At 43.9% G+C, this 23315-nt stretch overlaps 1 protein-coding gene across 1 annotated transcript in view; it reads right to left on the reverse strand.

The window, feature by feature from the left end:
• Positions 1 to 23315, reverse strand: part of ADAM12 (ADAM metallopeptidase domain 12) — a 189041-nt gene that overhangs the window by 60649 nt on the left and 105077 nt on the right. Inside the window, exons 4-7 of the mRNA XM_058811008.1 lie at positions 20104 to 20182; positions 16284 to 16360; positions 3990 to 4173; positions 101 to 166 (exon numbers count right to left, since the gene is read on the reverse strand). Coding sequence (XP_058666991.1) covers positions 101 to 166; positions 3990 to 4173; positions 16284 to 16360; positions 20104 to 20182 — 406 coding nt within the window. The remainder of the gene's footprint in view (positions 1 to 100; positions 167 to 3989; positions 4174 to 16283; positions 16361 to 20103; positions 20183 to 23315) is intronic.

The raw sequence follows: 23315 nt of genomic DNA on the forward strand, positions 1-23315 counted from the left end.
ATCCCATCATTGTCTGAAGCACCTTCTTTGCAGCACCATGGTAACTGAGCTGAGCTGCCCCTTTGCTGCTCACATAAGTTTTTATTTTGCAGTTCCTTACCTCACGGTTATCTGCCACAATAACAAGCTCCACGTACTTCGTTGTCTTCAGAGTCTCCCTCTTGTACTGTCAAAAAACCATGAAAGTGTTATTTTGTTTTCAGCCCTGATACAACAAAGTGCTTGCAAGAGGAAATACACTGTGTCTCGGGTTTCCTACATTTTACTACGATTTTACTACACACAGATTTGTAGTGTCTTCCTCCTCCTCATGGAAGTTTTCCTTACTAAACCTCTCAGGGTTTGATCACAGAAAGCAGGAGATTGGTGCAAAGTCTCTCTCAACCTTTCAGCTTTCTGCAGTTGAAACGTTTGAGTTATCTTTCCTCACAGGAGAATATCCCCTCCAGCAGAAAGACCTCTGCTATTTCCAAGGCACTTTTAAAGGAGAGATGAGGTAACTTCTAACAAACAGCTCACACAATGGACAAACTGGTTACTAAGAAAAATGAGAGATAAAGGGATATTGAGTGAAGCAGAGAAGAGGTCAAGCAGTCAACTGATAAATTATGTAGGAAGAAAAACCCAAAAATAAAAAAAGCAGAACTAACTGTCAGGGGAAGCAAGTTAACACTTGAAAAATGGAAGGCACACATTTAATTCTGTATCTGCAAATTCATATAAAATGCAGATCTAAAAGAACCATAATGCTTAACTAAAAAAACAAAATCAGTGAAGAAATGATTTTGTAAGAGTACAAAACAAACAAAACATGTCTCAGTTCCTTTGTTACCCTGAATTTAAGTGACCTATTAGTGGCTGTAAAAGTTCTGTGATCTACAGCAGCAGTAGCAGCATCGATCCTATCATTCCTTCCTTGTGTTTGGACCAGGACATTTAGGGAAAAGAGGTCTCAGCAGAGTATCTGATCTTCCTGCCAGAACTTAGAAGGCTTAAACAGATGTCTGACCTACAACTGACCACGATGTCTTGAGCTGCAGCAAAGCTCTTTAACCTAAAACATGACTAAAGCTTTCCAAGGAAAACTGCTCCAAGGCAAACTGAGAGATCCCCTAAGCACAGCCAGAGCTGGACATCTCCTTCCAGCCAGATTTCACAAAGTTTTCTTCACATTATCAAACTGTTCCTCTTCACTATCTGCAGATTAATGATTTTGATGTTTTGCAAGAATTGGAGGAAAAGTGAGCGATGCAATCTTCAGTATCTGACCTTCAACCTAATATTTAATAGTGTTGCAAACTCCAATAACTTGAAAAAAGTTTCATTTGGACCATATTTATGGATGGAGAGAGGAGTAAAAGCTGCTGTTAATGAACCAAACATCAAGGATGCAAACACTTGACAGGATTACACTTATCAGGGGCTCTGGCAAACGAGCTAAGGTAGATTCTTTAAAAATTTCTGGCAATAGGGTCTGATGTCACACAGACACAAAAGGCAAATGGCCATGTGGCTGCTGTTTGTGATGGAATTGATCTCTCAAACACTAAAACTCTCCCATTCTGAAATTTATTATGAGGTCCTAAAGAGCTGCATCTCCAAGGGGCCTCTCATCCTCCTCTGAGTGAAGAAGAAAAGATGATACAGGAAAATCTGTGTTCAAAGGAGCAAGGAGAGCTCTGTTACATCAGTTTAGAACATTTTCCTCTCACCAAGAGTAAAACTGTTTGGGCTGGAGTGAGCTGGAGAGAAATTGGCTAGCAGGCATAAAAATCACATAAGCCTCTGGTGACTGACTTGCATAACAAATCTGTTCCTGAGATTTGCCCAAAGGCTATGTGAACTCTTAGGATACAATATTTATTTATGAAATAGACCTAATTATGGCTTCTTTCAGTTTGCTCTCTGCAGCCAGCTGCATCAATGCACAACCCCTTTGCTGGGTTAATCCTTCAGAACTGAAATGAGGAGTCAATGACACAGCCATGAGAGCTGGGGGACAGTGGGCTTTGTTCCTCTGACCATGGTTTCTCTCCTCTGCTTCTCCTCCACCTGATCCTGCCCCAAACCTGCTGTCCCAGCAGCTGGACCCCTTCCTCAGCCTTTCCTGCCTGGCAATTGGTATGGCTTGGATGGACACTGCAGTGGTGCAGCCTCTCTTTCCTCGTGCTCTGAATAATTCTCTCCCTCGTCCTGGTCACCAGCACCACCAAAATGGCTTTTCCTTGTGGCTACAGAGAAAATTCCCACTGCAGGGAGTGTCCTACACACCAGACATTCTGCAGGGCCCTGTCTCAATGGAGCTCAGCAGGAAAATGCTCCTTGGTGCAATTTGAGGGTGCAGTGAGTCAGGAAATGACCCAGGGCAGCTCCAGCAGGGCACAGCCTGTCTGTGACACCTCTGCATCCCCTGCCCTGCTCCACTGCATCTCCTGTTTGGGTCTGGGGAGCTGAGTTTGCTGCCTGTGCCATCCTTCACCTGTGCTTCCATCTAACCAAAGTCCTTGGTGATGCCCTGACTTCACATTTCAGCTCTGCTCAGTAAGAATTTCGTGTAGGTGGCTGAGTGGAGAGTCAGCAGATAAAACCAAACAAAAATCTTCCCCCAGACCTGTCAAGAAGCCAAATATTTTAATCGTGTCCATGAACCTCAGACCAGATTTATGCTTAATTCTGTCACCCAGTGTGACTTGGAGCAGCTTTATGTCTCCCCACTTTGCAGGTCATCTTTATTTGATGTGCCCACTGACAGACTGCTTAGTGACAACACTGAAATATGAAAACTCACTGCACACATGACATTTGACAGCTTTCAAAATTCCTACATTAGAAGCTTAACCAACTTACTCATTAAATATATTGTACCTATCCATATGATGTGACTGCTGACAGGTTTTATAATTATGTCCACTGAACCACAGCAAAAATATTTTTCAGATATTTAAAGTGAAATTTGAGATGTAGTTGAAGCCAGCAGCAAAATGGAAGAACCATAAGGGTAATAATAAAATGGCTTTGGTTGTGTCAGTTTGTTACACACACACATTTTACTTCTGCATTACACTGACTACTTCAGTGGAATTCAAAGTCACAAAGAATTTGGGGAAAACTTAATAAAGTTGTATTTCCAATGTTTTCCACCCACACATGCTTTTAGAAATACACTTAATTCTTATAATGTTACATGCAAAGGCTGATGCTCTGGATGTAATATTCCTAAAAATGTAAAATAAATTAATTCCATTGCTTAATTATATCTAGAGATGTCACTTAGGCTGCTTTCCTTAACAGTGGACCTGAGGCAAAGCCTGAGTCATACATGCAAGTACAAATCCCCATATGTGACATTCAACAAATGCTGATGGCAGATTTGTATCATTATATAATTCCTGAATACCTAACCCAGCCTTTTCTACAACCCTTATCCTATATGTAGATGAATTTGTTACAGCATTTCCTCTGCCTGGTTTTTGGCTCATTTAATTTTCTAATTTCCATTAGGTAAATGCATCTCACATGAAGTACATTTCTGCCAAAATCACAGCAACTCCAATAATACAGCTGTAAAATAATATGCTGAGAACTTGTTTTGTCTGCATAAGAGACTTTGCTACTAAAATGTAGAGGTTCCAAACCTGGTATTAGCAAAGTATCCCAGCTATCATGTTCTCTTTCATCTTGGGAGGGCAAGAACTTTTCCAGACATCGCTCAGTATTCTCAGGGAGCCTCAAATTCTGGTTCTAACCATATAAGAACCAGAATATATGACCATAATATGAACCCATAAACTTTTCTGTGTTGAAAAGGAAGTGAAAAGCAAGTTATGCATGGCGAGTCCAGGAAAAGTAATAAAGCTTTAACAAATAATTTCATCTGCCCTTCAGCAGACGGCACCGAGGGAAGGCGATGGTGCGGGTTAAGTTTTTGCCTGGTGGAGAATGCTTGGAAATGCTGCCAAGCAGACACAGAAAACACATCAGCCACCTACCCTGGCAGCTGGAGGATGCTGTGGTGTGGCACTGGCAGCAGCCCCCGTGGCAGGGACGTCCAGCTGGTGGCCACAGGACCCCGGGGCTGCTCTCAGCTTCTCCGCTCGGTAGATCTTGTGTTCGCTTGTAGCACCTTCCAATGGCTCCAGAATGTAGCTGCTGTTTCCAAACACAATGATTCCCCTGGGACACAGGAGAGCAGAGTGAGACACGTGCTTTTCAGGAGCTTGTCTACACCAGAGTTACACCAAGTTTAATAATGATGGAGTATGAGAAAGCAAAACACTGATTTACAATGTCATGGGAGAGTGGAATAGGAAACATCAAAGCTGTACATTTGTCATTGCAGCACACACTATACTTTAAAAGAACCACTGGCTCACAGAAATCTGTCTCCTCTGAAGTGCTGCACTGCAGAGCAAAATGATATTTGTGCTTTATTTGTTTTCCATTCTCCCAGTGATGCATTGCCGACGCTGCCGGAGCCGCGGCAAACGAAAGAAAAAGAGAAAGTCTTTGGGAAGGAAGGTACAGTGGGAAAACATCCATTCCAGTCTGCAGCTCCATTAGAGCTGCTAAACCAAACCCTGCCAGATCAAAGAGGCCTCGTGGTGTCAGGATGGATTATTAAATATTGCACAGCAGGGCAGCAGAGGGAAGCTCAGACACAGGAAGATTTGGTTCCTGTTTCGCTCATTTTACTGCCCAAAAGAATAATTTGGACAGCAATGCCACCTGCTCCCTGAGGAACCCACAGATTTGGCACTGAAAGCTCTCTTGCTGAGCTCTTTAAGCTACAGCCTGTGAGAGGAAAGAAAGAGGGTCCTTGTGCTGGGTCCTGCCCAGATGCCACAGCAAAGCAAGGGTGACAAAAGGCTGAAAATGGGAAAGGCTGGGAGAGCTGGGGGGGCTCACCTGGAGAGGAGAAGGCTCCAGGGGGACCTGGGACAAGGAATGGGGTGACTTTATTGTCCTACTGTGTCTTTTTGGAGGTTTAGAAGTGTCTGCCCTTTTTATTTCTGTCTCTGCTGCGATAAAGGTAAAATAAAACAACCATTGTGAGAGCAGTGTTGCTGTACAATTTTCCAGACAGTTACAAAGAAGGATAAAATAGGAGAAAAAGGACCCAAAAGCAGGTTAATGAAGACTGAAGACTGATTTAAAAATAAAATTATAATTATGAGGAAAAAGCTACCTTAGTTATCCTATTATTAGAAAGATAGGATGAAGAAACTCCAAGTCTTTGGTCTGCTGACAAATTACCTGAAGTACTAATTCCAAGTTTGCTGCACAATTTTGCTTCAGAGCACCATTAACACCAAGCCAACAGACATTTTCCTGGTGACTGGAACAGCCAAAAGTCCAAGAGAAAAAAGCAGCCTGGCAAGCCAGGATATCAAAATCTGTCCAGGAGCCTGTTTTACTGCCCTGAACCAAGGCTCAGGGTCTGATAATTCATCTGCAGCTCCCTCAGCCCCCTTGGCAGAGCAGGTGAGACAGGTCCAGCCATCCCCCAGCAGCTGGGAGTGATGAATCAGGGCTGGGAGATTTATCCCAGATCAGGGCTGATTTATCCCAGCAGCTCCAGCCAGATCCCAACAGCCCTCCTGACACATGGGACACCTCGGGCAGGTCACCCCTGATTTCAGTAACCTCACAGCTCTGAATTATTGTCAGAGCTGCCTCACTCCTTGGAGGATTGAGGAAATGAGGACAAAACATTCGCTTTGCTCCAAAAACCAGCAGCCCTGTAATCAGCACAATCAAATAAGGATTGTTGTCTTGGCCTGGTGCAATTAATCATTTAATTTTGGAGGCAGGAGTCCATTAGTCACTGTTTGAAATGGGCCAGCCTGACCAGCTCCCTGTGTTGACAACTCAGAAACAACAGAAAAGCATGCAGGGGTTTATTTTTAATGCTAAATCTGCCCTTCTTAGGACATTCACTTTCAAAATTAGAAGCTTGAACAATTTTCTTTAATTACTTACACTACAAAGGGAGAGACTTAGTTGTATCCTGAGTAGAGTTCTCCATTTTTTTAAACATTTTAAAGTGAGCATCTTGTTTTCAGGAGTTCATATCCAAAACGGGCCACATCAATGCCACAATGTATCCCTTATGTCTGAAAGAACTAAATAACTATTTCTTTAAAAAGAACTAAATAACCATTTCTTTAAAGAGAATTAAATAACCATTTCTTTACCCCTCATTTCCTTTAGCTGCTGAGGGTATGGACAAATGATCAGATCCCAGAATGATTAATTTGGGTTTTTCCTGAGCACACCAGTCTGATTCCCATCCCAAGGGAAGCATGGGCCCTTAAGGACCAGTTTGCCTTTGGAGCAATCCCAGGAGAAGGAAAATCTGCAGATTTGGCAGAAAGAAAACCAGACTTTTCATTTAAAGCACACTTATCCCTTGAGTGCTGCCTACAGGATATCAGTACTTGGCTTGCGACCATCTATAATAAGATAATGAATATCAAATATGAATTTTCTTGGCCAGCTCTCTGGTTTTGACTAATTTTCTTTTCCTACAATTGCATTTTTTCCCCCATTGTGCAGTGCCAAGCACAGCACCTTAAAAATGTAACGAGTCAAGAGTTATGGTTCCTTTCCTTTTTATTTTTTGTGTGTGTGAACAATACCCACCAGTAATTCAGGACTGAGAATTTGAGGCAAATAAAATAAATCTCTAGCTACTGGTTCCTTGCACTCTCCTTAGGTGTCTCCCAGAAGCTTCTGTTGCTCCTCCAGCATTTCTGTGTCTCCCCCTTCAGCAGGGATCCCCCACACTCCTGAGTGAGCCCATGTTCCCAGAAACTTTTCTATTTTTCAGCAGCCATTAATGCTAAACAATGTTGTGTTTCCCACTGTGGCAAATGGCACACTAAACTACAGATCCCCAATGAAAAATTACACCAAGAACCCCAAAGAGATTTCAGCAAGTCCTTAAAACCAACTGTGGGATTTCTATCAGACAAAGGACCACCAGAATTCCCAGGATTATAAATGTTCAAGGGGGGAAAAAAGCAATATGAACTATTCAAATTTTAGTGTCAGGTGTTCAATTCTGGGTTTTCCTCGGTCCCAAACCTACAGATGCTGGGATGTCAGACAGATTTACAAAAGAGGCAGGCAGGAAAGCCAGGAGACAGCCCCAACCTAGCTGAAATTCTCCCTGTGTCTCGTCCATCGCTGGTAGCAGAGAGGGAGGGGAAATCTCCACCCCAGAGCACTGCAGACAGCAGCTGCCAGGCTGCAGCCCACCTGGGAGCAGCTCCAGGGTGCTCCTGGGCCTGGCTCAAACCTGGCGCCGGCTCTGCACTGCGCCTGGGCTCAGCACCAGCCCAAGCACCCCCAGAAACCCGCGGGGCTCGGCCTCCTCTCCTCCCTCCCGAGCCCTGTGGGCACCTGGGAATGCCTGTGGGAGGTGGGAGAGCTCTCCCCGCCCCAAACAGAAATTAAAACTCACAGAATTCTGTAAGGTTTTCTGTGAGCTGTTTAGGTGGCCTGGAAAGGCCCAGGGATGGCCTTGAAGAGCCGACGCTTCAAAGGACGAGGAGAGACTTCTGATCTTGTCTCGGTCTTGGTGTTTATTAATTGTTTATCTAAAAGATTTTCTTTCAGCCCGACAGAGGTCTGCACAGCAAGTCAGCCATGGGCACACTCCCGAAGCCCCCGGGTGGTCACTTATCTTTATACCCTAAGCTACGTGTACAATATTTATCATTTCTCCCCAATACCTTCTACCCTTATTAACCGGTGCACTTTTAGTAATAACCAATCCCAAAGTGCCACCATCACCACAGAAGATGGAGGCCAAGAAGAAGAAGAAGAAGAACAGGACACGCCCCAATTCCTCCATCTTACTTCTTTAGACCCCCCTGTACCAAAATCCTAAACCCTGTGTTTTACACTTTAACTAACTTATCCCTTCACCATTCACCCAGTGAATTCCTCCCAGTCCTCATACAGGTCTCATCTCCTGTGTAGGATCAAAGTCCTGCCACCAGACACTTCTGGCAACATTCCAGGATTCCCGAGCCCCCCAAGGGTGGTCTCGGCCTCTCTGCACCTCCATCCTGAGGTGCTGAGATCCCACAGAATTCCACGTTGCCAGGAACCTCTCAATCGGGGAAAGGCGATTTAATGGAATAATTCCACTTTTTAAACTGTCGATAAAATCAAATAGAATTTTTTTTTCTTTTCCCCTCTTAAAAAGGAAAACCAAAACAAAACCCAAAGCGAGGCCAGTCGTATTTCATAAATCAACAGGCTTTAGGAAATCTCAAAATATAAATGGGATTTTTCTTTTCCAACTTGTCAGCAGAAGCAAAGGTCCTGCCAACATAAACCATCAACACATACTTGTCTGAGAAATTGTGATGCTGAAGCAAAACTTGGCTGGGACAGCACTATATGAAACTATTATATATTATTCTGCTGCACTGTACAGGGGAAATTAAGTAAATTGATAAACCTGAGATCTGTGAGTGCAATTAAACATTTGGTTTTAATGAAGCTCAAAGTTATACTCCTTTCTAAACAATAAAAATCAAAAGCTCTATTTCCACTGGCAGAGGAATGCAGATGTCCTGAGTTGGTGAGAAATTAATTAGAGGGCAGTCCTGCTCACACGCTGAATATTCACATAAAGCCTGTCCTGCCCACAGACACTGCAGGGCTCCTGTGCCACCTGAAAACCTCCAGGTCCCTCATTCCACAATCAGTGTCACAGCTCCCCAAGGACAGGGGCTGATCCCACAGCTCTTCATGGATTTCAAGGAGTTTTGGGTGAGAAGGTTCCAGAATTGGAGCCCTGTGACCCCGGAGGGCAGGGCTGCTCAACAGGGGTGAGCTGCGCACCCAAGAGGGCATTTTTATTTATTTTTATTTATTTTTATTGTACATTCTACATTCCCAGGGCTCTGCATAACAAATTCCCAGGCAAGTAAGCAGGCAAACAAACAAAAGGGGAAGAAAAACGAGGTGGTGAATGAGGGCTTCACTTTTAGGCTGTTTTAATAAGTTGCAGATGGATACTGTGGGGGTAAATGAGCAGGATGATCTATTGACTGTTTTTCTAATAGAGCTGATATTTAGATATTTTTCAAATGGTCTGGTCATTCTTTAGCTTTAAGGGACTGGGAAATACAGAGAACAGGAATCTGGAGGCAGATGTGCTCCTGTCTCTGGCCCTGGTCACCTCTTTGTGCAACAACTCCTCACCTCTAAAACAGAGGAAATTTTAGTGTCCACAGGAAAAAAAAATATCTATTGATGAAGAGCACAATAGGAAAGACAAACAATGCCATTATCCTACTACAGTGCACAGCAGGATTCTATTAAAATAACAAATCTGACCCCAATCAGCCAAGGGCAGCCTCTGCAAGGGGTGGAAGCAGTAGCACCACTGGTTCCACATCTCCCAGGAGTGGTGGAGGTGTTCTCACACACACACATCATCACTCACACAGCCTCCACTCCAGCCAGGGCCTTTCATGGACCTGAAAATAAATTCTCTAAAATGGAATGATGGCCAGAGCCTCCTGCAGCACACACCTCATCCTTTCCCAGTGCAGGACAGATCTGTCCAGGGTGGATGCACATCGAGCTGCAGCTCTGATTCCTGGAATTCCAGCAAGGAGTTACTTGGATGGGGGGGAGAAAATGTGATTTAATGTCCTGCATTTGGGCTGCAAGGAACAGGAACTGTGCTGTCAGAGAAAGGGTCACATGTGGGGGTGGGGAAGAGAAAGGGAAGAAGGAAATTTCAAGGAAAGGAAAGGAAATTTCAAGGAAAGAAAGCTTCAGGGAAGGGGAAAGGGGAAAGGGGAAAGGGGAAAAGGGAAAAGGGAAAGGGGAAAGGGGAAAGGGGAAAGGGGAAAGGGGAAAGGGGAAAGGGGAAAGGGAAGGGAAGGGAAGGGAAGGGAAGGGAAGGGAAGGGAAGGGAAGGGAAGGGAAGGGAAGGGAAGGGAAGGGAAGGGAAGGGAAGGGAAGGGAAGGGAAGGGAAGGGAAGGGAAGGGAAGGGAAGGAAAGGAAAGGAAAGGAAAGGAAAGGAAAGGAAAGGAAAGGAAAGGAAAGGAAAGGAAAGGAAAGGAAAGGAAAGGAAAGGAAAGGAAAGGAAAGGAAAGGAAAGGAAAGGAAAGTGAAGAAGGAAAGAGGCATTAGCATGGGTACCAATTTAGTGAGCACACTTCATAGCACCCTGCAGCAAACAGAGACAGGACAAGAAGATTCCAACTTGTACATCTCACTAAATGCCGGCAGCAGAGTGGTTAAAGGAGTTCAAACACCTGGGAGGGATCATCCCTCATCCCTGTCCTGGCAGTGATCCCTGTGCACACCGTGCTCAAAGGCTGGATGTGATGCTCATCTCAGCACAGAGGTGACCCTGAGCCAGGAGCTGCTCCCCTGGCACAGGCAGCCATGAAACAGAAGCCATGAAACCCCAGAAAGTGAATGGTTTTTAATGCTGAGCTCAGAATCCTCCAGGAGCTTCCTGGTCAGATAAATTACAAACCATGCAGGATGTTTATACGAGCTAAAAGCTCTGCAGAAAAGTATGGGGGGAAAGCTCACATCCAAACCAGTGCTTTTCTCAACAGGGATTTTCTCCTAACTTAACTTTTGGATGAAATCTCCTCTTCTGTGGGGAAATGCTGCTTGAGGAGTCGTGAGGAATTTACATTTCTTTTTCTCACTGGTTTCCTACTTCCATTTCTTTTTTCAATAGTTGATGTCTGGAGTGTCACATTTAAATCCCCTCTTCAGCTGGCTGTGTCTGGGATGCAGTGAGTTCAGCCAGACCATCTGAAAAATGGTATTGGCAGGCTTGGGTACCATAACTCTGTAATCCCAGTAAAAATGAGTGAAAATGAGCATCAATTCCATCCTGGGGCCTTCTCCCCATCCCTGTCCCTGTGGACATTGCATCTTTCAGCTGCTGATGAGGCTGGACAATGAATGAACACTTTCTGTATGTGTCACTGGGTCAATCACCTAACAACTGGGTAAAACATCTGAGAATATTCAAATGCATTTTGGGGTTTCAGAAGGAAAAGGCTTCCTGGGAAATGTCTACCCTGAGGAGTTTTTGGGAGCACCTCTCAAGCTCCCCCCATCCAGGAGGTCACTGCAGATGCTCCTGTAGCTGCACATTTCCATGGCAGAGTCCTCTGCCAGCCCCTGCCCAAGGAGGTTTGTGCCCTTCTCCAGGCTGCAGTTTTGGGTGCATTCAGCACTCACAGGGAAAGTAATCATGAAAAAAAAATCATTCAAGTCTAAACAAATTTATCACAGAAGATGCGAGCGGTGGCCACAGGCCAATTTTTTTTGCTTTAAAAACTTGAAGAGCCTCCAAGCTGGATAAACAGAAGGGTATTTCCTGAGGACAGGAAGGAAATGGCTCAGCTCTGTTGTACCTTCACCTTCCCACAAGCTCTGACAGTCTAACTGCCTTTCTGATCCAGATGGACACCCAGAAACCCTGATTAGCCATTGTTCCCTTTCCGTGCACTCAGCATTTCCTGAGCCCTCTCTGCCGTTCAGCTCCTCCTCCTCAGAGGAGCCAGCAGGATGCAGATTAAGGCATGATTATATCCTCCTCTGACCTGCATTTCAGGCAGCTCTCAGTGCCAATCCCACTATTTCTGCCATTGTGCTCCTACGTGAGGTGAGGAGCTCAAATGTTATGTGTGTGAGGGTGGAACAGAGCTGGAAAATGTGAGTTTGAGAGAGCTGAGCCTCCTCCTCCTCCTCCTCTCTCCTCTTCATCTTTCACCCCTCTGCCTGCCTGAGAAACTCAAAGCAGACTAACCTCAGTATTCAGATTTCACACAATTCTTCCCCATCACAGAACAATAATGAAATGCTCAGGAGCTAAAACCACATCTCAACTGCTCAGCCATGTGGAGGGGAGACCTTGAGGTCAGGGCAAGGTTCCTCCACTCAGCAGCTCCTCTCTGGCCTTGGCCATCAGCAGGAGCTCAGGGTGAGAGATAAGAGCAGAACAAGCAGCTCCAGCCCTGAGAGCAGCAGTGCCAGGGTCATTTCAGGGTCTGACAGCCCTTCCTGAGCTCCCCTCCCCAAATTGTCACCTCCTTTTGGAATCCATTGACACTGTCAGTGATCCACTGGCACCCACCTGTGACAGCTCCAGCTTCGTTATGTGAATAAAAAAGGTGCTTTCCTTTGCTCTCAAAAGTTTCAGCTGATGTCTCCTAATTTTGAGGTTATGACGAATACTCAGTGATTGTCCCCTCTGCATTGTGACATTCACCCTTGTTTCATCATGCTCCTTTTCTCCGTCATCGCCTTTCAAAAGTGACAAATCCTGGTCTATTTTCTCTCTTTGGATAAAAGCTGCTCCACACCTTTGATCACAGTTTTTGCCCTTCTCTGTACCTTTTCTGGATATATTGCTGCTTCTTCCTCTTCTGAGATGGAGCAGGGGAGGGGGAAACAAGAACTGCATGCAGCACTCAAGATATGAGCCCACTGTGGATTTATAAAGTGGTAATGAGGATTCTTGTTTTATCCTCTATTTCTGTCTCAGTAATTCCTATGATCCTTTTTGCTTCTCTGACTGCTGCTGAGCACTCAGGCTTCAGAGCACACTGAAATGTGGGACCTATTCTTTATGAGTAGTTTCATGTCTTTTAATGAACTCTGCTGGTCTGGGGGGAAATGCACAGCCCCAACCTATCCACACCTGGAACAATGCCCAGGGTGCCTGTCTGGTGGGAGGGGGAAGATCCTGGTTCTCCAGGATTTCAGAGGGCTGACAGCATGCACTTCCTCTCATTACATTATTTTTCAGGCACTTGAACCCCAGCCCCACGCAGCAGCTGTGTGAGGTAGGTAAGAATCATTAAATGGATTTCACAGATGGAGAAACCGAGACAGAGAGATTTGTCTGATTCACTTAGAAACTGTCACAAAGCCAGGAACAGACCCTGAAAACGAGACCTGGCCTCCCTTCCAACAGCTGCTGAAAGTGAAGGGGCTGCTCCAGGGACTGTCCCCACCTGGGGCTCCATGGCCACACAGAACTTTATGTCTCTGCTCCTGCAGCTTGGAGTCTTTGTCATGGAAAAACAAGAGTGCCTGCTCCAGCAAGCTGGGGGCAAGTACATTATCCTGTCCTATCCTATCCTATCCTATCCTATCCTATCCTATCCTATCCTATCCTGTCCTGTCCTATCCTATCCCATCCCATCCTATCCTATCCTATCCTATCCTATCCTATCCTATCCTATCCTATCCTATCCTATCCTATCCTATCCTATCCTATCCTATCCTATCCTATCCCATCCCATCCTATCCTATCCCATTCCATCCTATCCTATCCTATCCTATCCTATCCTATCCTATCCTATCCTATCCTATCCTATCCTATCCTATCCTATCCTATCCTGTCCTGTCCTGTCCTGTCCTGTCCTGTCCTGTCCTGTCCTATCCTATCCTATCCTATCCTATCCTATCCTATCCTATCCCATCCCATCCCATCCCACCCCATCCTCTCCAATCCTACCCAGATCTATTCTTTCAAGCCAGCAAAGCTGCCAGCAAAGAAAGCAAAAAAGTTCTTGTGGACTTTGCTTCTTTTGCAGCACCCTGGGACAGTGGAAGGTGTCCCTGCCCATGGCAGGGGTGGAGCTGGATGAGCTTCCAGGTCCCTCCAACCCAAACCATTCTGTGTCTCTGTGATCAAGCACTGGCAATATCTGGGAGTTATTCTGTCTGGGAATTGTTGCTGTTGGTTGTTTGTTGGAATCCTGGATGCTGAGAATGTTAAACTTTCTGTGCTGAAAGGCACAGACCCACAAAAGAACACTACAATTGACCTGAGGTTCTGGAGAAGGCTTCAAAAATTGACTGATAACACTAAAATTACTAGTGTGTGGTTGGTTAGAAGTATATAATATCACAAGGTAGAAAACTCAGAGTTTGGGGTTTTAGAATATAAAAATAAATATGAAACAAGATCGAGGTTTTAGGGCAGAAGTAGGTTGTTCTTCTTCATCTTCTTCTTCCTTCTTTGTAAGTTTGGGTAGTGTTTTGTAATTGGACAGAAAAGTCCACATTACAGGCTTCAAGAGATCAGTTATTGAGTTAAAAAAGAAAATAATCTAAGTATCATTTCTTAATTGAATAGTCTAATCTTAAAAGACCATATAACAAAAGATAATTAGCCATTTTGTGCCTTCTAATGAAAGGCTACCAAAGTCACAGTTGTGAGGCTGTTTCACAAACAAGAAATAACAAACACCTGAGTCCAAACATGAACTAGTGTCTCAAGTGCCTTCAATCCAGACCCTGAGAAACCCATAGTTGTTGGGCTGTGAAACAGGTTTGGTGGAGTGAATCAAAAGGCACAGAACTCTTATCACAAACCGTTCCCACCCATGGACACTCTGTTTATCAATCTGAGCAGTGAAACGGGCACAGAAACTGAGATTTCTCCTCATCTGATCTCCTACTAGAACAAATGCACTGCAAAGGAAATTTCTGCAGTTTTGCACTGGGAAAGGTGCTGCAGAGAAGGAGCCCAATCCTGTCAGCTTGCACTTTGGGGACTTGTCTGCAACAGGGCCACGACAACGTCCCTGCCAGCATCGGCTGTCCTGACATGTCTGAACCACCCGAAGCTGGGAAAGGACTCTGGGAGCTCCACATTGCAAAGAGAGCACTTTGGAGAAGAAATCAAAGACTTCTAATGTGGAGAAGGGCATTTTCTCTTGAGAGGGAATAATTTCCAGGTAGCTCTGGAACAAGAACATCAATGCAGACCCTGTCCCATGAGGTACAAATTTTCCCTGGGGAGCTTGCAGCATTGTGATCCTTTAACTAAATACTGAGAGCTCTGCATTGGATTTTTCATAAACAGTTTTAAATTCTGAATATATTTTATACCAAGAATGACAGGTAAATGCTGACTGTTCATGCAAGGGGATTATTAAGCTTTTGTCAGATGCTGGATCCATAGTGAAGCACCCATAAAGCCCCTCTCTGTGTGGGAAGGAGCCAAAGGAATCCCATCCACTACAGCAAATGGGTCATTCCCAGTGGGAGAGGGGTGCTGGGATCAAACTCTGCTCTCTCTGCTGCTGTCTGTCCCACAGCTCCCTTACAGAAGCCTTGACAATGCCACTACTGCACAAAATGCAAAACCAAGGGGAAAAGATTCCAGCTACTCCTGCTGTTTGTAGATAAATTAAACCCAGAAAAGGCTGAGACAGCTGGAAATCTGACAGGAAAACTGGGTTTTCCAGGGAGAACCTAGAGCAAATTTACAGTTAATTACTGTGATTTGGAACAGCTCTGTGAGTAAATACCAGTCTCTGATTGTCCAAGTAAGAAAGATAATTGTTTCCTGAACTGTGTCTGTTGTGAACGTGCAATTTTGTCAGCCCATTCCTTTGTCCGACTGGAAAAGGTTGGATTTTCAGCAACAGGAATCTGCTACTCTGCTGGTAACAAGCAGCTGAAATCCAAAAGCTGAGCATCCTACCTGCCATAAACACAATTACTGAGCTCCACAGCCATGTATATTCTGTATCACAGAATCTCTGAGTCCCTGATTTCTAAAGCCACCTCTCCAGTGCTGAGGCTGCTGGACAATGAGTGATTCCACAGCTGGCAGAGCAGTGCTGGAACAGTTGTGAGGACAAAGAGGCCTGGAAAGGCATTGGGCACTGCCAGGATGAAAATGTGACAAGGAATGGGCACAGAGAGGGATGGGCAGCAGGAGAGGAGGGATGGCTCTTGGAAAACCCCCCAAAATTGTGTTATTCATTCTTTAGCTTTTTCTCCTCAGAGCAACTAGAGGGAGAATGATTTGTAGGGATTCATCCAACATTTGAAAAAGAGATGGAATCATGGAATTATTTCTGTTGGAGAAGCCCTCTAAGATGACTGAGTCCAACCATTCCCAGCACTGCCAAGGCCACCACTGCCCCATGTCCCCAAGTGCCACATCCACTTGGATTTTAAATCCCTCCAGGGATGGGGACTCCAAACTGCCCCGGGCAGCTGTGCCAGGCCTGGACAAACCTTTCCATGAGGAATTTGTTCCCAAAATCCACCCTGAAGCTGTTCCCTCTGCTCCTGTCCCTGTTCCCTGGAGCAGAGCCCGAGGTCCCCCCTGATCCCCCTTTTCTCCAGCTGAGCCCTCCCCAGCTCCCTCAGCCCCTCCTGGGTTCCACCCCTTCCCCAATATTGCTTCAAGCATCAGAAGCCAAGCCAAGCTCTCAGGAGCTCCAACAGTGCTGAAATCTGGGCTCACCTGAGTCCTGAGCAGGTGCTGAGGCTGACGGAGGAGCCGGGGAAGCCCTGGACGTGGCCGTGGTAGAAGCAGTGACCCTGTGCAGGGGGAGAAAACGTTTCACTGGTCACAAATCCTCCTTGCTCCCGGGGTTCCAGCCCTTTCAGTTCAAGGTGATCATCACTTTCAGGCCACAGCATTCAGAATCTCACTGACAGCAATTTGCCTGTCCCACCAAATATTCTCTGTGCTTAACCGCCAAACAGTCCTAAAAGGAAACCTTGGGTGCTCCTAAACCTCAACAAGTTATAGGAGGTTTTGTGTTTGGTTCTGTATTCTTATTTTGTGAAGGGTCAATAACGTTAGATTTGTATGACTGACCCCCTTTTCCTGTGCTATTTATTTAAAGCTAAAATATGGAACATTTGATAATATTTTATATTATTCTAATATTTTATATTATTTATATTATTTTAATATTTTATATGATTTATATTATTTTAATAGTTTTGTATTATTTGTATTATTTTAATAGTTTTATATTATTTATATTAACATTTTATAAAATAATCAGATTAACAAATCAGCTACTGCATTTTACTGCTTTCTATAGAAAAAGAAAGATGGTTTTATTTAATTTTTAATTAAAATATTTATTATATTTATTTATATTTAATTTTACTGCTTTCTATAGAAAAAGAAAGATGTTTTTATTTAATTTTTAATTGAAATATTTATATTTATTTATATTTAATTATATTTAATTAATTTTACTTTTATATTTAATTAATTAAATATAAATTACTATTATATTTAATAATTTTATTCTTAGTAAATCTGTGTATCCCTATAGGAGGTAGGTATGTAAAAAGAGAAATATAACAAAGCCAATCCCAAACCCAGAACTTAAAAAATAAAAATAAATCATAAAGTAAATGAAGGGGAAGGGAAAGAGGTTGGAAAGGAAATTTTTTTATTGAAACAGCCAACCAAGTAGCTGCACGTTATTAAAAACAACCAAGAATAAAGGAGGGCTTCTATTTTGAGAGACAACAGTCCAATTTCATTTTGTGCCTAGGTTATTATATTTCTTTAATAATCCACTGCTTGCAAAAGGCACCCACAAAAGAGGGTTTCTAAGCTCATGCACATATCTGTCTGGAATCAAGGCTAATTTTATTGTTGACTAAAGGTTATATTGCATTCTCAATAGCACCTGGAAAGTGAGAACTCTGCTGTGCAAGGCTCCCATCTGATTAGTGCAGAGGGAAGTTATCAGGGCTGCAGCACTCCAGTCACCTCCCTGTGCCTCTCATGGCTTGGTTCATTATTGCATTAATTAACCTTTCCAGGCTGGGGCACGGTTTTCACTCACAGCAGATTTCTAAAAAGCACCTTGATTTTGGTGAAGAAAGCCACAGTCTGGGAAAGATGGAATTATTCAAAGAGCAATTTTCTGTAAATAAGTTTATGCCAGGGAAAATGTTTGTTTGATTTCCAGCACGAGCAAGTGAACACAGAGCAGCCAGCTCTGACTTTGTAGACACAAATCTCAGTGGCTTTTGTCAGTGGAAGAAATGACAGAAACAGGGTGAGAAGTGTTTTACTCTTGGGTATTTTTATCATCAATCCTCATGAAGAGTCAGTAACACATTAGCAAAGATAAAGCCACAATAGAAGGGAGGGAATCATAGATTGAATTTTTTGGGGTGATCACTTCAGTCACAATTGCTATGGATGTCAAACTTTCAGTGTGGGTGCACTATTTCACTTTATTTCGGTGTTATCAGTTCCATGCATCCATGATAGAAGAAAAATCAATGCCCCTCCTACTCCAGCACTGAATCTTTTATATGCTAAAAGCAAAAATAAAATAGGTTTATTCTCATTGCTTAAAGCAAGCAGGAGGTGAAGTTCAGAGCTCCTGAGAAAGAAATTTTTGGGTCTGAGCATCACCTGAGCTGAGCCCAGTGGAACGGGGAGGGAGCCAATATCTCACCCCACACAGCTGCTGCTGTGGTCCAGCTCTCTTTATCTAAGAGTGAATTATGGCAAAGGCCCTGATTTCTTTCCCTCTCCACATACAACTTGTCATTTTATTAACTCTCAGCTCCTGGCTGTGGACCATTTCACAATTTCTCTGAGATCCAGCAATGTGATGCCAAAGTTCAATATCGAAAATGTAAACTTATCAGAGCATGGCCTGCAACAGGACTGGGAGAAAATTGATTTCTAGCTCAGTAATTCCACTGAATTGCAGGACTTTTTTCTGCTATCAAATCTTTTTATTCCTGCAAACTAGTATATAAAATGGGTGACCCCTTAAAAACAAATAATCACCAAAGGCTGATCCATCATACTTCAAACAGTACTCTACCCTTGCTTGAGATCATTTAATAAATAGCAGGTTTTGACAACTTTCCAGGTGCTATAAATTGAGAAATAACCTAGACACTGACTCTGTGCTAGAGAACTGCCCAAGAGACAGCTCCACAAACCTGCCTTGACCTCCAGGCAGAATTTGACTAAGCAACTTCTCAATGGAAAATTGGATTTGGTTTCAGATCCAGACTGTATTGATGTCCTCAGTGAAGAAGAGATATAAAAATAAAATCAGAGTCTTGTCTTTTCTCAACTTTACTGCAGCATTTAATGAAAAATGAATGCACTGAGCTCTCTTTTTTAGGCAGCAAAATGCACTGTCATTACTAATCATGACTTACTTTGCCATTTTGCTAACAGATATCGTATTTTAGCAAGGAAAACCTGTCATTAGCTGTACACATACTCCTGTTAACTCAGGTAAATCTCTGAAAGACTCATGTGTTTCATTTATTTCCTTTTACTTCCTTCAGGAGTCTCTGCAGCCTTCCTGCTCCCAAAACAAATGACTATTTTCACCTGAGCTGATTTGGAAGGAGATATGAGCACCCAGAAAAATGAAAGCCCTGAAATCTTTTGAAATGATTGCTTTACTTGGGGTGTCTGCAGCTATAATGAAGATGCTTCTTCAGAAGTAAGATGTTATGCAGAGAAATAATTCCTTCCCCTGATCCCAGCAAAGCCTGTTCTGGATGGGAACACAAAGCATGGTGTCTCTGCTGACAGTGGCAGTGAGTAAATACCATAATAGAGCAAATACTTTATGGAACTTAGGCAGATAAAAGATAAGCTTTGTAATTAAAATGACTTGCTGCATTATTTCTAATTAAGGCATTCATGCTGTCAGAGGACAAAATGCATTCCTGCCTTAAGGGGTTGTTATTTGTAAAAAGCACTTTTAACTGCTTCTTTTAACAAGCCATATTTTGTATAGATCCATATTTATACATGCATACAAATATACACATACACACACACAAATACAAGTATAAAGTACATCCACAACACACTTATGGCCTGGATTTAAAAAAAAAACCCAACCAACACCCTCCCCATGGCCTCCCCAGTGAGGAAAGACACCCAAGCCTTCCAACCTCTGACATGAACTTTTGTCCTCTGGAAATCACATATTCAGGGGTTTTTTTCCCCAAACAGAACCAGGCCTTTTCTCCATAACTGATCTGCCATAATTATCACATTTTAATGAGTCTATTTCCAAGAAGCTGAAAAAAACCTCACAAATGTTAAAAGCCACGTGGTTCAAACCCCAGAGCTTGCCTTTCAAGGCTGCCTCTAAAAATTCATGTGTAGGATCAGAGCAGGCACAAAGACACTGAAGGCAACAGTAAAAAAAAAACAAAAAAAGCTTCATGTTGAGCTGTTTCATCCCAGGGCTCAGATCCTGGCAGAGGATATTTTGGATTTTAGGGATGAATTACCCAGGACAGCCCAGCCTTACCGTGCGGTTGCGTGTGAGAACCACGTCAGTGCCATCCTGCAGGTAATGGGTCTCTGTGAAGCCTCTGGCCAGCAGGCCCCTGGAAAAAAACACAGCACAGGGAACATTGAGGCCACCTCACCTTGAATTTATGCTTCAGTGGTTCTGTTTGAGATAAGGATCAAAGCCAGGCATTAAGGATTCAACGGCTACAGGGAATAAGGGAAAATGGAACTCCAAATATTGAAGCTGCAGGACACGAACATTTCCTGTGGTAATTGTGAATAGACTACAAGTTTCCAGACTGTTTTCTCTTCCAAATGAGGACTTTGTGCCAGCACATTTCAGTGCTGAATCTTCCATGTGATTTTCAACACATTTTAGGTTAAATCTAGGGAGATCTGGGGTTTAGGGTATTGTTAAGTAATGGTGGTTTGTTGAAAAGGAAAATGTTTTCCCTGTGCTCCTTATTTTTCCATCTAATCTGGTGTATTCATCAGCAAGTGACCACCCAAAGACTAATTCAACACTTGGTGAGTGAAGCAAACTCCTCCTATTGACTCTCCAGGGAAAACACAGCATGAACACCACAGAATTTACAGCACTGGATTTACCCTGCTCATCTGAAAGGATATTCACAAATGGAAATTCAATGACTTCACAGGAGACTCTGCAGGATCATGTCTGGGACGAGGCAGTTTGTTCCCATTCCCTCCACACTTCCCCTCCTGCCTTTGGCAAGGAGATAAAAAATTTGGACTTGAAATTGTCATTTTCTAGGAATCCCCAGGCAGGGGCACATGTGTGACAACCACAGAAACTTCTCTTTTTGTAGGGAACTCAACTCAGGCATCTGCCTCTTTAAAACAAAAACAAGTGCTGCTATTGATCTGTTTCAACTCCTTATCTAAAGAGCATTTCCGACAGAGCCTGGAGGAGGAACAGTCATTCACATTTACTCCTAGTGCAGGTCTTGAGTTGTGCTCCTCATCACAAACACCCTTGAATTTTGACAAAATTTCTGGTGAGCTGCAAAAGCACAATACAGAAGGAGCCAGGAGATAAATGCCACCATCACCTTCAGAAAACTGGAGAATGTAGAATATCAAAAATCCCTGGCTCTGTGTTTCACAATGTTCATTCAGTCCCACTTCTTAGAGGTGTTTCTCCCTTGGGTTGTCAATTTGAACAAAGCAGGCCCTTAATTTTATTTAAAAGCTGGTAAATGCTGCATCCTTGCAGATATTGTGGTGGGAGCCATTACACAGTTGGGGAACGTATTTCTTGTGTTTGCATAAACATTATAAATGGAGCATAAACACACATTTAATTTTCATTACTGATTAATTTGCAGCACATTAATATCCAGTGGCTCCATCAGGATCTGGTTGTGCTAGGAGCTCTACAAACACTTACTGTGGAGAAAACCCAGCTTTAAAAGAAAAAAGAAACCCAGCCTCTATCTTGAGGTAGGAAAAAAAAAAGAATGAAACAAGACCAAAAACAAAAAAGAAAAGGAAAAAAAGAAAATAAGGAAGTGGCAAGGCAAAAAAAATCTAGTGAGCACTCAAGCAGAGATTCTCACATTTAACTTTTAAATTTTTCAGCTTGTGGGAAATATTACCATATTAATAGATATGAGATGTTAAAACACTGCAGCATTTGGTGGGTTTGTAGGAATGGATCTCAGGCAAGCACCACACCCACAGCAGGATCTGGGTGCCCAACCAAACATCTCATGTGGATTTAGATGCACAATACTAAATCCCACCAAGCAGCTCCCCAGGGACACCATGGGGCCTCAGAAGACACTGACTGCAGTGGTGATCCCACCTCTTGTGCCTGTAGCCCCCACAAACCCTGCCAGGAGCAGAGGGGGCTGTACCCAACACTCATGGAATGGTTTGGGTGGAAAGAGACCTTTGAGATATTCCAGTGCCACCCCTGCTATGGGCAGGGACACCTTCCACCATCCCAGGGTGCTCAGAGCTCCATCCAATATCCCTTGGATGCTCCATCCAGGGGCAGCCCCAGCTGCTCTGGGCACCCAGGCCCTGCACACCTTCCCAGGGAACAATTCCTAATTCCCAAAATCCCATCCAAACCCACCCAGTGCCAGTTTGGAGCCATTCCCCTTGTCCTGTCACCGCACTCTCTTGCAAAAAGTCCCTCTCTGTTTCCTGCCGTCTCATCATGACAAAGAGCAGCTGCTTTCACAATTATCATTATTTATCTAACACTGCTCACTGGTGCACTTGGCAGGCATTAATTGCCTTTGTAAAGGCAAGATCCTATTGCTGAAGCCAACAGAGCTTCACTGTGCAGCTTTTGGAAATGGGATTCCATCCAGGACAGGGGAGTGAGTTTCATTTGATGGGACAAAAGTACAGGTACGGGTAACAGATGTAGCAGAAGGGCAAAGTGATTGAGCAACTTGCTTTGTGCTCTGCTGTTTGCAAGGTGTTTGACAGCAATGATGATAAAGGTGACCTTTCCGCTGCTGTTCATTCTGCTCTGAGGCACAGATTTAGAAAATACTTCATAGATCCGTAGGTTTGAACACCAGAAGGGATTTGTGATCACCAGCCTGCCCTGCCCCATTACGGGGGTCATCTGACACAAATTCATCGTCTGCTACTATGACAGGGAAGGAACCAGATCCATTTTCCCGCTGTAAAGAGCCCTTGCCTTGATCTCCCATGAAGATGGAGCTATCACAAACCTGGCAGGATTTTAACTAAACCCAACCTAAACCCACTGCACTTAGTATCTGTTTTAACTGTGCCAACACTCAGTTTCCAGCCACTGGATTGGATCTCATTCCCTCACATCAGAGCTTTATTTTTGTTTGAGTCTTCCATGGAAAGTTCTTCCCAATAAAGTGAGGAAACGTAGCAGGTAAACAAATTTCTGATGTCAACGACGAATTCCCAGTGTGAAATGTAAAGGACTGGTGAGAGCACCAAGATGATGGGATCCCACTGTGGGACTGACCTCAGGGAAGCAAAGGAATGTCCCAGTGTGGCACACAGAGCTGTGGCTGCCCCTGGATCCCTGGCAGTGCCCAAGGCCAGGCTGGAGCACCTGGGACAGTGGGAGGTGTCCCTGCCATGGCAGGGGTGGAACTAAATGAGATTTTAGGTCCCTCCCAACCCAAACCATTCTGTGATTCCATGATGTCAAACCACAGAAATTTCACATGGCACTGGGAAAAGAAGAGAGCTTTGCAGGGC

This window comes from Ammospiza caudacuta, chromosome 9, assembly GCF_027887145.1.
Source record: "Ammospiza caudacuta isolate bAmmCau1 chromosome 9, bAmmCau1.pri, whole genome shotgun sequence".
Taxonomy (NCBI): Eukaryota; Metazoa; Chordata; class Aves; order Passeriformes; family Passerellidae; genus Ammospiza; species Ammospiza caudacuta.